At 40.3% G+C, this 16,037-nt stretch overlaps 1 protein-coding gene across 1 annotated transcript in view; it reads right to left on the reverse strand.

Moving 5' to 3' along the window:
* Window positions 1-12,695: 12,695 nt before the first annotated feature.
* Window positions 12,696-16,037, reverse strand: part of man1a1 (mannosidase alpha class 1A member 1) — a 139,784-nt gene continuing 136,442 nt past the window's right edge. The window contains exon 12 of the mRNA XM_022766746.1: window positions 12,696-15,440. Coding sequence (XP_022622467.1) covers window positions 15,314-15,440 — 127 coding nt within the window. The 3' untranslated portion in view covers window positions 12,696-15,313. The remainder of the gene's footprint in view (window positions 15,441-16,037) is intronic.

Below are 16,037 nucleotides of genomic sequence, written 5' to 3' on the forward strand. Positions count from 1 at the left end.
TAATATCAGAGATCACACACAAGTTTTCACATGGTTTGTCCCATTTTTCTTAATTTGATTAATTTGATTCGTCTGCTGTGGCCGGCAGCTGCAGTGTGTTGTTGTGATCTCCGCCTGACAGTTTAAACAATTTAAGCTCATTTTCTTTTCCCTCTCATTCTTACTTGTCTCTTTTTTATTTTGTTCCTTTAAATCCTTCATTGTCTTTCTTTGTCTTTGTTCTTTCTTTGTTTTTCTGTCTCTTTCTTTCTTTCTTTCTTTGTATTTTTCTGTCTGTCTTTGTCTTCTTGTCTTTTTTTATGTCTTTGATAATATATCATAGAAAACACAGTCAGTGGAGTCAGTGAAAGGATTACATTCAGCAGCAGCATGCATATTGCTCGCATACTGCACAATAAAACACTGTATACAGAAACATCCATCAGATTGTTTACAGGAAAGTTGAACTTCTGTGGTGAGAGTATTAAATGAGGAAGTAAAACGCCTAAATACAAGAAAGACCCTGAAGTCTATCTTGTCTCTGTTGTTCAATAAAAGATGAGCACAAGAGAGAAAAACAGTTCCTCCTTCAGGGTTATTGTGGCTCAGCAGATTTATTCCCAGTTCCTCTCCCTCTCTCCACACACACACACACACACACACACACACACACACACACACACATGCACACACACTTGAATCAGGGAATTTTCAGGAACGCAGATGCAGGGGTTGCGTCCTCTCCTGTTCTATAATCTGCAGCTGCTGAATGAAAGTTGTTTACTATTTAAAGCTGCGCTCTATTCTTCTTGTTTAAACGGAGTCTAATCTGAGTCCTGTGTTGCTCTGCAGGTGGACGGAGGGGGGTGGAAGGGGGGTGGGGTGGGGGTGGGGGGGGGGTAAAGCAGAAACACGGATGAGCGGGAGAGAGAGGGGGAAAATTGTGTGATATTAAATGAACAGTTTGACATTCTGAAGGGAAAAACTGAAACGTACTCTCTCTGAATCAGGTTGTATGATGTGTTGTTGCTGGAAATCAACAGTTGTTCAGCGTCACACGATGATGGAGAGAAAAGGTGGTGATCATAGAGAAACCCCAGAAATGACATTTAAATACAATTAAACTGCAGCAGCAAAAACGCTTTGAAGGAAACATATTGTTTATTTATGCATTTGGGAGGTTGCAGATACGCTGATGCTGAACACATCGTTAAAGGTTCACAGACACTATATTTGTTTTCTGCCAAAATATCTGATCTTGCAGAACAGCATCCTCTTGTAGCGACCACAGCATTATTAAACTGTGATGTCTATCTGGCTGGCACCGGACATCAGGAAGACGGTGGACAGACGTTAAATTTTATTTGGAAATGAAAATCAGGTTGATGTCGTAAACCCAGCGTTGGCTAATCAACAGCGTCATGTTTCGCAGGCGTTGGGTTTTGGTCAGCGTTTAGATGGCGCTGGCGTGTGATGTTTGGAAGACGTTGGATTCTGGTTACTAAACAACACAATTTAAAACCAAGAAAATATCAACGTCAGCTGTCGGCAGTATTCTACATCAAACTTTGGCAATAGACGTACTGATGTTGACTTTTGGTCACCTGACATCACAACCTACAGATATCAGCTTCTAATGATGTAGTGACCAGCTGCGTGCCTGCTGGGTAGACACCCACAGCAGCTGGTTGAGGGAGAGATGATGGTCTGGTTTAAGACAGAAGAAGTTGACAGAAGCTGAAGCCTGGACCTAACCACGGGCTGGACTGTGGAAGTGAACGTGTGCTGCGTCTGCCCTCCCCCTGACCGCCTCCTCATGAATCCACTGCTGATAATAAATGTGCAGCTTCATTCATTCAAGAAAAAACAAAACAAACAGACAAAAGCTCGACTTGTATAGAAACAGGCAGGATTGCATCGAGAGGTGAGAGACGTGACACATTTAAAATGTGAAATGAAAAAGTGACAGAAATAGTTGTGTAAAGTTTGAGAAAAAGAGAGTAAGAGAGAGAAAGTTCAATCCCCAGCTCTTTCTCACCTCCACACAGCTGACTAGTGTCAGTGTGAGTGTGTGTGTGTGTGTGTGTGTGTGTGTGTGTGTGTGTGTGTGTGTGTGATCATGTTTCGGAAAGAGAGGTGTCTCTGACGGAGCGCACTGGCTCCTTACAGCTCAATAAATGATATGTTGCATCTCAATTGTTTAATCCGCTCACAGACAGAAATGCCAAGGCTGCCCCCACACTTTATGCTAAGCTAGGCTAACGGTGCTGTGGCTCCGGCTCCAAGCTAAACACACAAATCTTATCCTTGTGATCTATCTCTCGACAAGAAATCAAAGAAGCTTTACCCAAATAAATGTCTCCCTGAGGTATAGCTTCTGTGAGTGGAGCCTCTGCTGTTGTATCAGGAGCCTGCTGCAGAAGAAGAAGTGGTGGTTCTGTATTTATTTGTTTTAATGGAGCAGCCAGAACCATCAGGCTGAAAATGAGCGAAACCAAAGTGCAACCCCTGCAAACCCTACGTCTCACATGACACGAACCAACACTGATTCAATTTCGATAATGGCAACAGTAAAGCAGAGCTGTGAATTATTGGATTGAAAGAGTCTTTTGGTTTATTGCTGCTTTATAACCATCAGAGAAATGTCACTCAAAGTCAAACTAAAACACGTGTTTACATCCTTCAACCACATGTGAAGCTGTGAAGATGATCTGTAGACTGTGATTGATTCAGTCATACTGATCACACACGAGTCTGCACTGATCAATACTGTTCACTCGGTGCGGGAGCGCTGCAGGTTCGGTCGTTGTAATTTATATGGGCTCTGTGAGGAACTGGAGAGCTGTCCAGGATGTGAGCGCTTCTCTGTGCATCAGCTGCTCATGTGCCCAATAATGTCGCATTCTAGATCTGCGCTGCTTTGTGTAAATACACACAAACACCTCTGTGATCACCTGACTGGTTTCACAGCTGACACATCGTTCATCATCTCTCTGGATCATTTGAGAAAACAAATAAATAAATAAGACAGTGAGTGAGTCCCCTGACGCTGCTCCACTGTTGAGCTGACTCATAGTATTGTCACATTAGCAGCTATTGACACTGATGTCTGGATTAATGACATGTTTCCCCCAAACATTATGCCATCAATTAAACTCTTCTGAGACGATGAATCAAGCTGCCATTTTGAGACAAGAGCGCAAACAGGATTTATTCAAGTCATCAGTTACGTACAAAGCCACTGTGTAAATAATAAACAGGCCCAGAGTGCCCATACAGAAATGTAATATATGACAAATATGTCCCTATATCAAGAGTGATGTTTCCATGTGGGTCACCTATCAGGGGATATATTAATATCACATATACTGTATACATCCTCTGGGTATATGAAGATATAAGTTTATAACATATATGAAATACCCACAGTAAAATTTGTATATGTACACAAATTTAAAAAATATCTATAATCAATTTATATATGATTTAACATGCTGTGACCATATTTGTTAATGATATGTATTTAATTTATATATGCAAGTTTATTAAAAGAAAATACATATAAAAATTCTATATATTCTATCTTTATTATTGCAGATACGTGTTTATGTGAAATGTTTAACTGCTGGACACGTGATGTCTCCTGATGAAAAGTCTCAGTGTCCAGTAGTTTCAGGTCTAAGCTGCGTACTGGACCACGACTGGACCAGAATCCTGCTCTTATATCAACATGTTCAACTCAGATTTCAGATGAGCTGAGAGAAACTTCCCCCTCCAGCAGCTGAATGTGAAAACAGTCTCCCTGTGTCAGACTCAGACATCATCCTGCAGTGAAGCTCAAACGTCCACGTGGTCACAGCTCTGAGCAGAGGCCCACATGTTTTCCCACAATGAGAACCCCAGCAATCAAATTAGGGAAACATCTCCCCAAACAAATTATAATGAGCTAAATGATGGCGCTGATCGAGCAGTCTTTACATTATTACTATCTTTAATCCAAAAATTGTATCAGCCTTCAAGATCTGTGTGGATCAAACCCGCTCCTCTCCTCCCACACAACTCTTATTCTCACGCCACAGGGGTTACTGCTTTTACTCTCTGAAGACAAACCACCTTTGTGCTCCACGTAATGGGAAGATAAGCTGTCTGGACTTTTCTGGGCTTTTAGACATCATCAGGCTGAAGTGGTTATGTTGCCAGAGGGCCGGCTCTGTGCACCCAAGAAGAGTTAAAAACCAAAAGCATAAAATAACCTTTTAGATTTTCAGACGAGGCTGAGGGAAGCGAAACAGGAAAATTAACAAAAACTGATACAATATTAAAAAAACACCATGAAATATTAAAATATTAAATTGAAAATGTATGATAAGCATTTAGATTTAAGGTAAAAACAAATGTCATGGTGGTCGGCCTCATGGAAAAACCATAACAAACGGTTTGTTTGGTCCTCTGCTGCCCTCTGGTGGTTTTTAGGAGCACAGTCCTGTGCACAGAGAACACAGATGATATAAATGATCCTGGATCATAATACAAAGATTTCATGTTAAATTAATCAGAGCCTGTTTTTCTGAGGTTTTCACTTTGATACTTTGTAAATTCAACCAGAAACATATTTATTTATATGAATTTTACCTGCAGAAGAAAAACTTATATATATATTAAAGAGGACCTATTATGGCCATTTTCAGTGTTAATCATTTCATTCTTGGTGTCTCCTAAAATAGATTTACATTCTTTAATGTTCTGAAAAGACGTTATTTTTCTTCTTCTTCTGTACTTCTTGTAGTTACTGAAAAACAAACTCAGCGGTTAAACTGTGGATCATTTATCTGAGCTAACGAGGTACAGCATGTCAACACTGACAAACATCTGAGCGTTTAAATCTTCGCTTTGCTGCTTCTTACTTACATGATCAGGTCGCGGTAACTGGTTAACATCACAGATCCACAATAACAATGCAGGCTGACAGGCTGTGAGCCTGAGTGTGAAGTGTGAATTACATTAAGTGTGAGTTACAGAAATAACCGTTGTCTAACTGTGCGTGGTTTCTGAAGCAGTCCTCCTTGATGTGTGGGCTCACACTATGATGTTCGGAGCAGTGGAGAACTGTGGAAAAATGAAGCAGACTTCTGCAGGCAGTTGAGAACATGGTGTCTTTTCAGCATGGCTACAAAACTAAAGAAAACTCTTCATTATAAGTAGCTATGTGGGGGCGTGCCAAGCTTGCAGGTGGGCAGCACCAAGAGAAGTATTGACGTCAGCAGGACCAGGAAGTAATGGCTGGACTCCTCTTTCATACAAAGGAGAAAACTGGGTTTTTACCCGGACTGAGTTTCTCCCTTTGATGTAAACTTTGATCCTTGTGACCCTGGAGACCATTTACATGCACAAATCTATATAACACACTCTAAGAAAGGAAAAACTCAGAAGAGCATAATAGGTCCCCTTTAAAAGGCCTCATGTCGTCTTCTTGATAATGTGGGCATGTGTTGGTCTTCAGCTGGCCTTGATTTGTAACACCTGTTCTAGTCAGGTGACTGCTCTTCACCTGAAGAAGCCTGTGTACCAGAGCACTGATGTTTACAAGTTGAAATGAGTTATGGTTGAATTCGTGGTACAGTTGTATTCTTGAGTTTCAGTGCATTCGACATCATGAGGACGACGTTAGTTCACACACAGTCAAGACCAAGACTCGGTGGGAAATGCAGGAGTTAGGGTTACTAAGCAACAACATGCAATATCAAACCAATAGAGTAATGCATATTTCATGATCAATAAGATCATTCACAAAACCTACATACAGATTGTAATTTACAAGATGTGATTACACTTTAAAGTTTCACATAGTCCATATAACAGGAGATCCACTGATATTCAACACGTAGAAGAGTAAAGTTGCTCCAAAGACAGAGGCACGGTTCTTCTCAAGCTTTCGGTTTCACTTTGAGACCACGTCATCAGGAGCAGACAGAGGTGACGAGCAAACAGCAGCAGGTCAAACCAGCTGCGCACAATTTACAATTCATTTCACTTTATTTGACCATCAATATGGAAACAAAGAATTATTTGTGTCTGTTTTATTTTCTGGTTTGATCTTGTTGTTTTCTTGATAATGTGGACGTGTTAGGCCTTTAGTTTGACTCATGCGTGACACCTGCGCTTGTCAGTATGAAGCCAGGATCTCTGGAGCTCAGCCAGAGTGACCATCAGGTTCTCAGTCACCTCTCCTACCACGATCCTTCTCCCCCGATCGCTCAGACTGGCCAAGAACAGTCCTGATTCTTCCATGTAAGAATGACGGAGGTCACTGTGCTCTTGGGAACCTTCAATGCAGCAGAATATTTTATGTATTTGTCCCCAGGTCTATGTCTCGACACAATCCTGTCTCTGAGATCTGCAGGCAGCTTCCTCCTCCTCATGGTTTAGTTTTTGCTCTTCTTCTTCTTCTCCTCCTTCTTCTTCTTCCTCTTCATTTTTATGGCGAGTTGTAACCATATGGAGCATCATCGCCACTTACTGCTGAATTATAAGAGTCCTTATATTCTTTTTATTAATCCAATGTCTTTTAAGTAAATAAAATAAGTTTCCAAATATCATTCCCAAGATTATTTGTATAAACTGCTCCAAGATGTAGACGATTAATCCCTTCTTCTTCCAACTGAGTTTTTAATGATGTGTTCCTCTGTCAGCTGTGACACCTTTTATAGACAGGTGTGTGCCTTTCCCAATCATGTCCAGTCTGGTGAACTGAACACAGGTGGACCCCAATCAAGATGTTGAAACACCTCAAAGATGAAGTGAAAAGTGTCATAGCAAAGTGTGTGAATACTTTTGTCGATGTGAAATTTCAGTTTTTCCTTTTTAATAAATCAGAGTTGCATCAGCCTTATGAGTGTGCAGCTTGCACTTTCATTTTCTGTGTATTGTTAGTCTTGTCATGTGTGACTCATCTGTTTATTTGCTGTAACACCTCCTGTCATATGGAAGACAGTCTATGAAACTCCTCACAAAAATAAAAGTCTTTATTTGATTTGGTCCCGGTGCTGTGAGAGCAGTGAGGGATGATCAGCAGCTGGACGGTGTGTTCTTTGTGACGCAGAGCAGAACAGTTTGTCCCAGCTTATCTTTTCTTAGTCCTGCCCTCCTGCTCATGTCCCACGCCAACGGTTCAGGCAGATAAGAAAAATGCTCTCAATCTTTCAGAGCGCAGATAAGACAGAATTAGTTAGAGAAAAAAATTAGTTGTGTCAGGAAACAGCGGCCTCCGTGTCTGTGATGCCTGTCTTTATTATTTCTCCTGTAAAGACAGATAATCAGAGAGAACATGATAAACATGGTAGTGGCTTCTTTTTGCTTTTATCACTTCAACAGAATGAAGCAAAAACTGTTGACAAGCACTTCTTTATTGATGGATTATTTCCCCCTTGTTGTTAAGTGTACCTGAGCTGAGTCTTATTCTCAGGAGAGGAGATCAAAAAGTCATCGGGCTCGACTGATGGGAGTCTTCTGTTATCATTGCAGAGTGAAATGAATTCTGATGAATTATTTATCAAGGCAGGTTAAAGTGACACCAAACCCATCAGAAGTCAGTTTATATCGTCTTTTATTTCTAAAGTGGTGAAACTGTTGATTCACAATATGCTGGACGTATCATGACACACAAGAAGAAAGTCTTTTGATATAAAGATCTAAATTAAAGGTTCACTGACCAGCTTTCCACTGGATACACATTCCCGCTTTAGAAAAAAGTCCTATTTACTGCCAGTCTTATTAAACTGTGTGAGCTAACATAAAGTTATACAAAGCTGAAACTCTTGCTCAGGACTTCATATCTGTTCATCTGTTGTTTTATTTTGCTCGACAGCAAAAAGATTTTGGACAAATGTAAGAAACACTTTCAGTAATATTGAACGTCCAGGTCACAGTTTGGTCAGTTATGTGTCTAATGAGAAGAAAAGTGCAACATTAAACCCGGAACAACACGACAAGCGACTATTTATAATCAGTGTTTCACTCAGCGAAACAGGCAAAACTCGTCAACTGGGAAGCGACCAATAACAGTCGTTTATACTGACGATGACTGGTTCAGTGACTTTGTAGACTGATGGGTTTCTATCTCAGCTCTAAGCGGAGCAGCAGCTCTGCTGGGTGTGGTCAGCTGTAACCACACCCCGCTCCACCTGGAGGACACTTGTACATCGCTGCAGCGGGCTGAGACGCTCTCCGGACCCCAAATCTGATCATGGAGGAACAGAGTCTGTTTCTGTGTGAAACGTGAAGGATCTTTTAGTTGCGTCCTTCAAGATGTGTCACACCGCCAGTACTTTACCTTTTCAGTTCTGTGTCTGAAAATGATGCACTTAATTTTGTCTTCATTCCAGCGACATTAAGGTCATTCAAACAAAGAAAGAGTCTTTACATGACATGCACCATGTCCTGTGTAGTCCAGATGTATTTTTAAATAATTATTTTTCTCTGTAAATGTTTTTTTTTTTTAAGAGAAAATGAGCCACTCGTGTGTGTTTACAACAGAAAATGGAAACACTAGATGTCAAATCTGTTTTCAGTCAATCAGACCTGGAACAAAAATGTATTGTAAGACATCATTAATCTAATGCATCTTTTAGGCCTCGTCATGCACGTTAAACCTTCTGTGGAACATCTCAGCATTAACCTCCAATTAACATTTATATGTGGCTGTACAGCTAAAACATGCTCTGGCTCATTTTCATGTAAAGTCAAGTTTTAACTACAAACTAAAGATGTTTGAAAACCTGATATTTTAACTTTTTTCTCCTTTAAAGGACAAAAAGACCAAAACCACCACTTATTAAAAGATTTTTTTATTCACAATAGAAGTGTAACAAATATAGTTTATTAAAAAGTCTGCTGCTCATTAATATCATTTTAATCCATAAGCTCAGAAGATTTTTATATAAATGTAGAACGGCTCCTTTGCCAGAATGGAATATTTACATTTTTTTAATAATATTAACACAATAAAACAAATTTCCCCACAAAATTAAAATATTGCATATAAACCAAAGTAAACTATGTGCAATGGAATGATTATCAGCAATATTTTTGTACAGATACATTTCTGAGGTTGGTTTCACACATTTAAACCTTTTAAAGGGCAATGCCAAACATTTTAAGAATTAAGATTAGATCAGTCTCATTTAGTGCACCACTCAGAAAGAAGAAGAGATGTCAGTGTGATGTATATAAGTTTTCTTTTTCCACAAAGACTGACTAAAATATGAATTCCTAAAATGGGCGGCATTTCCCTTTAATGTTCACTAATAGAAAAGCGTTGGAACGCAACAGATCATCAACACAATATTCAGAAAAATCACCAAAGACAATTCAACCTTTTTAGGGAACAAAAAGAAAAATGAAAAAAACGAGCAGATGCCTGATGATGTCACACTACGTCAAGCTGAAGCAGATTTAACACTGACGGCTTACATGAACAACCGCATTCGTTCTGCATTTCCTCCCCGTCCAGGTAGTGAAACAACCAGATCAGTGTCACGTGAGTGAAACAAAAACAAAAAATAAATCCAGCGGGGCACCTACAGAGGTAAGTCCAACCACATGTAGAGCCTAAAAGTTCTGACTTCCTCCTGGGGAAAATGCAGCGGATCAGCCCTTCAAGTTTAAATTACAGGTCAAAATCCTGACTCAGCCTCCACGCTTCCTAAATAAAGGGTTGCAACTCTGCACACAGTTACATTACCACACCTCAATGTTCTGAGAATCGAATTTCTGGCTGCTGAATTGCACGAACAAATCTCAACACAGGCAGGAACTTTGTAAAACTAAACCCTAAACCAGGAAACAATGTTCATTCAAATACCCATTAACAATAAAATTATTATCACTTCATACCACCATAATTACTGCGGCAAAAGACTACAACATGCAACCCCCACCACCGCAAAGTTGACAGTTTGACAACTGGACAAAGGTCATGAGAATTATCAAAGCTTGTCAAATCCAGGCAGCACCAAAACCTTAATGTTGCAATGTCGCCTAAAGTGTATGGAATTCTGAACGGAGTCAAAGAAATTAATGCAACTCCATCATTTATCTATAATTTGATTAAAAATGAGCGACACTCAAACTCAGCTGAAATAACATCCGCTGCTGCTGCAGCAGATACTGAAACTATTTCCTGTCTTTCTCCTGCTGGGACATAAATCTATAGATGCAATAACTTATCAATTAATTGACTGGCAGAAAATTAATCAGCTACTATTTTGATAATTGATTAATCAGAATTTTTTTTAAGCAACAACTCCAATCATTCTCTGGTTCCAGCTTCTCCAATTTTCTCTGTTTTATATGAATGTAAACAGAGTATTTTTAGCATTTTATGAACCGAACAATTAAGCAGTTAATCTAGAAAATGACGGGCGGAGTAGTTAATAACGAAAATAAAACCAAACACACCTATGACATGTCCCATGACAACAGTGTGCAGAGACCAAGGTGAACTCTGTTAACTTGTCTAATGGTGCTTCGCCTGCCTGAATAAAACCAGCACGGCTTGACTGATGCCTTTTGAAAGTAAAGTCATTTTAATTGGTCCCCAGCTCCAGATTTACCGACAATAACTTTCAATTTGCCGGTTTAAAATCAAGTTTAAAGGGAAAAAAACATTAAAATGTCTTTATAGTGGACACTGAGCTACATTTAGGGCCAATAAGGTGAAAAAAAAAATCATCTTTATCTTAATTTGTTCGATAAAGAAACTGCAAAGCTGATTCAGTGACTATCCACACTTATACAAAACACTTAGGAAGAAGAATCATGTGACTTCAGACTCATCATAAGCTCTGAACAGTGTACATCAATCATCAGGTCTGAGCATTAGTGACAGATTCAGGTTTCTGACTGTCTCTGGATTCGTATCGAGCAGCTTCAGTATCTCAACACTACACTGTACTGTTAACACTTAAATCCACTTGGTTTATACTATAAAGCTGAAAATCCCCATATCTCCATTCTTATGTTTGAGATCCTCAAAACAATAAATGAAAAACTGCGACTCTACCGTGTCCTGATACAACTCGTGGCAGATTTGGATCATTTCCTATGTTAACGCCATCAGACCCGCAGCTCCCTCTCATTCTGTGAACCGCAGACTTCTCTCCGCCTGCACACATCGCTTTGACTTTTTGTGCTTTACAAGATAAAAGAAGAAAACAAAAATAAAACACAACAAAAGCACATAGAAGTGAACAAACAAAGACATAATGCATATAAAATATTCTTCACTTCACATTGGATGGTACATTCATACAGCTCCTACCCTCCTGTGAGGTTGTCTGACTGACTCCCAGGTGGTTTCTTCACCTTCTTTCTTCAATAGTTAACATCATCATTAAAGGTACCAAGTGTAGCATTTCAAAACATCCATAAATAATTGGTATAATCGCTGTAAGACCCACATCTTCACAGCTGATTATTATGGTTCTAAATATCATATTTATGTGTTATTGTCTTTTTCTGACCATTTAAAGCCACAGCGCCACCTGGGGGTCAGAGCCCAACACCTCTGAGTCCTATGTTCACTACTACAGAATAAATTAACACAATCAGCAAAATCAACCATTACAACACATCATCACATGGATAGTAGAATAAATGCCTCTAAACCCAAGTCTAACAAAACAAAAAACACAGATTAAACACGGAGACACTGTCGTCTGTACAGTGATGGAAAGAACATGGAGGGATTTCTCACAGCTCGGAAACTCAACACTGTTAAATTTGAATGGGAGTGGCTGCTGACTGGTATGTCTTTGTTGGTTATCACATGATCAGGGCTCACTGTTTTTGGTTTTTATTTTAAATTTTTTTATTTAATTTTGAAATTTAGCAGTTTGTCACTTTATTTTAAAATTTCCAATCAAATAAAACGTAACATCATCTGGGATTTTACTGGATTTGAAAATACTAGTTGCAACACAAAGCTTGTGTAGTTGTTGTAGTAATTTCTTTCTTAACCTGCTCATGGGGATTGTGAAGCATTAGCATTAGCTCATTTGCTGGTCAGCAACTTCTTGAATGTGTGGACATTAACATCAGGTGAACATCTGTTCATCCTTTAATCGATTTTAGCCTATTCTTTTAGTGAAACTCAATAAAAACCAAAAAACTGAGGCCGAAACCTGTGAAAAGACAGTATGTCACCATCTTCATATACTGCTGTATAGTGGCTCTCTGTTATATGTTTCTGTCAGATTTCCTCTCCTGCTGTGAGACACCTGGGCTAAATGCTGACAGCTGCCGTTTAAACTGTCACTCAGCTCGGCCAACTCTCGTCATTCTGTCAGATGGCTGAATTCAATGAATCTACTTGAAGTATTTTCGGCAGCGAAGTCGTTGTTGTTGTTGACTGAGCTTTTTAATGACTCACCATCTGTCAGATCTCCCAGTGACACTTTAGTCTGCTTAAAGCTCATTTACAGGAGCAGGAGGTGAACACGGCCCCCGCCATGATCCACCACTTTTCTGTGTCAAGATAAAGGCTCAAACTAATGAACATCTGGCAAAGTTAACGACTCATAAGTTTAAAACTTGTACTACAAAATCGAAGATACATGAAGTATAGAATAAAGATAAAGATTTTTTTATACTTTCTCTCACGAGCAGATCTCTTCTAACTATGGTACTCTGAGTTTATATATATATATATATATATATATATATGTATACTGCAGTCTTTTAGCCGGGACTCATGTGTACTGTAATAGGAAACTCTCACCACTAGATGTCAGTGTAGTCAAGCAATTATCTAAATTGTGAGTGGGACCTTTACTGGTCTCAAACCATTAAATGATGGTTACTGGTTGGAGAAAGACTAGTTTGAGCGCATTAAGACTTGTAGTTTCTGGTTTTAAAACTCTATGTATGTAATTAAATCTCAGAAGGACCTTTGGTCTGATCTACCACTTTCTCCCCAAGTTTTCACCAACTCTTGGGCGACTTTCAAGCCAAAGTTTCATTGAATATCACATTAAAATGTAAGACTTATCCTTTAATCCGTGTCTAGTTTTGGTTTAATCCTCATGTGAGGCACGGGAACTTCACTTAAAGCTACGAAGTTATCTAAAACTCTACTCCTTTGTGTTTGTGAGCTGTCTCTCCCTCTGACTCCTTTTCAACAGTGAAGGCACTAGATTGAAGACTAAACTGGATTTAATCTGGCTACAGTTGCGTGCGGCATCTGGAGGAAACCCGACTGAACAATCAGGTGAGTGTGACTTTGATCAGTGGAACAAAAGCAGGAACACAGTTGGTGTCAGTAAAGCCACATGCCCCCAGGATGAAGGGAACTAAAGTCCTAACCACAGAATGGTAAAGCTGTATTGAATCAGTATGGCTTCTTGTGATTGTGTGTGTGTGTGTGTGCGCGCGTGTGTGTGTGTGTGTGCAGGTGTGTGTGTGTGCGAAGGTGGAATATTACAGTGAAGTGGAGAGTCTGCGTCTCCTCATAGAGGAGAGTAGATCCTACAGCCTGCCCTACGCTCCAACTGGAGGACGGAGACGAGAAGAAGCGATGCGACAACAACAAGAGAAGGTCCGACTGATACACAGGTTTACCGATACTGAGACCAGCGGTCTACAGGACACACTGGAGTCAGACTGTACAAATATCCATTCATGTGATCAATCCGCTTTCCTCTGAAGTGGAGACTAAAAGTTGTTTTTACACATGAAAAGGTTCAGATTTAAAAAGGTACTAACTGTTGCAGCAGGAGTCTGTTGGATGTCAAGACTCCAGGAAAAAAAACAAGGTTGAAATTTCATCATTTCAAATAACGCACTCCAAAACTTAACTCGAGGTTCTAGGCTTACTAGCTTTTGCCAAAGCTTTCAACCACTCCCCATGGTCTTACTGATCCCTACAACGGCTAAGTGACTGAGGAAGACTGTAAGATGCAAGTGAAAGCTCCAGGAAAGTGCACCCTCATCAATTTCACTCTCAGAATGCTGTAATCACTGTTTTTCCCAAAAAACAAAACAACAAAAAACAGCAAACTTGTAATTATTAGCGAGGGGGAAAGTAGAAAAATAAACAATGTGATAAGATTAAAGCTTGGGAGAAATTAATAAAAATATTGGAAAACATCACCAGCTGTATCGGTCAAACCCCAGAAACATTGGTGCAAATTTGAGAAAGAGAAATAAATCTAGAATCCAAAAAGCCAGACACAGGTACAGACGAACTAAGGACTAGCTAAGCAGAAGAAGAGCTGTGGGTAAACGTCCTGGAGAGAAAGTGAAATTACTGGCAGATAGAGAGCTGGTGTGGCTGCTCATCCTGTGTCACACCAAACTCAGAGGAAGGGAGGGAGGAAGGGAGGAAGGAAGGAAGGTAAAAGGTGAAGGAGGGGATGCAGAAGGTTTATAAAACGGGGCTCGGGTTGTGCTGCGTCCTTATCTTTACTCCCACAGAGACAACCACGTGCTTTTTAGAAAAAAACAAATGTTTCCGTGACGACGGTGCAGTAGTCCGGTGGTGGCGACGGCGGCGGCACCAGTGTTGGCACAAGAAAACCGGTTCCCATTCGGATATTGAAGCAGTACAGCAGACGGAAAAGACGATGCGTGTGACGTGAACGGAGCATCCCTCAGCTCGCTAAGTCCACCTTGTGATCCTCAGACGAGAGCTGGAGTTTTTTTTTTTTTTAGGTTTGGTGCCCAAAAGACCGATGGTCCAAAATATCCACATTAGGGGAGACGACTGGTTCAGGTCTCTCAGTGTTCTCCTTCAAGAAAGCCAGACAGCGCTGTAGCTACGAAAAACTGAACAACTGATGAATAATGTGATAACTGCTCAGATTGTCCCTCTGAATGAGCTGAAAATGTGATGGACCCTGGGAGTGAAATAAACTCTAATAATAAATCTAGAAAGTACCACTTTTATAATCCGAGAATATTAATATATCACTGCATTATCCTGTAATTCATCACAACATGGTTTCAACTCATGTGGAGGGACAATCTATTACATTTTGACAAGTTATTACATAATCCAGCAGTAAACATGTTGGTCCACGTCAGCGTCTGGACTCAACCAGAGCTGAACATTAACAAAACAAAACAACAAAACGGGACTCTACAGCGACAATTCAGCTCCAACAGGCTTCAATTCAGTTTTGATCCCATTGAAAATAAAAAGTCAAAGCCGATCAAGAGGCATCTGTAACCATTGGGGACTCCAAATGGCTAAACTGTTTCAGACAGACAGCTGGAGGCTCAGGTCTACAGGATCAGAGGTTCTCGCACTTGTTTTGGGACGTCAGCGCAGGACGCTCCACTACTCCACTTCGTTGGGTCTGTCTGTTTTGTCCTTCTTGATGACGGGCAGAGGGTGAGCCTCGGTGTTAAAGACCCAGTGGTCGAACGGTAGGTGGTCGTCGTCAGAGAAGAGCAGGTACAGATACCTGGAGGAGACAAATGAGGAGAAAACTTTAATAAACACACATGCGCGCACACACTCACTCTCTCATACACACACACACATACACACACACACACACACACACACACACACACACAAAACAAAAACATTTTGGTTCTCATGGAACATCAGCAGCTCCACATGACCTTAAATTTAGCTCTGTGTTTCTGTGTTGTGTTTTGATACTTTACCCAGCATGCACAGCATGCAGGGAGGAGTTTGATTTAGATGAGGCAGCGAAAACCTCCAGTACTTTGCTCAAAACTGAAAGCTGCACTGAGAAAAGATGTCTCACAACAATTTGTGGTGCAAAGTCACTCTGCGGAGAATTTGTTGGATCTGTCATTGGGGACTAACTTAATACTTGGAGATGTGCCACAATTACATAATAATGCTAAAAGAGTACAACGCACTCATAGCACCGTCAGATTCACAATGGACAGTTCACGACAAATATTAGAATTAGTCTTTTAATATTCTGGCGCCTATATTACCCACAATGCCACTCAACTGTACAGATTTTGGTGCGTTAGTAGCGGCTAATGTAGCCTTGTGCCACTAGCCACAAGCAGAGATGAGG

Source organism: Seriola dumerili, unplaced genomic scaffold, assembly GCF_002260705.1.
Source record: "Seriola dumerili isolate Sdu_G_001 unplaced genomic scaffold, Sdu_1.0 BDQW01000025.1, whole genome shotgun sequence".
Classification (NCBI taxonomy): domain Eukaryota; kingdom Metazoa; phylum Chordata; class Actinopteri; order Carangiformes; family Carangidae; genus Seriola; species Seriola dumerili.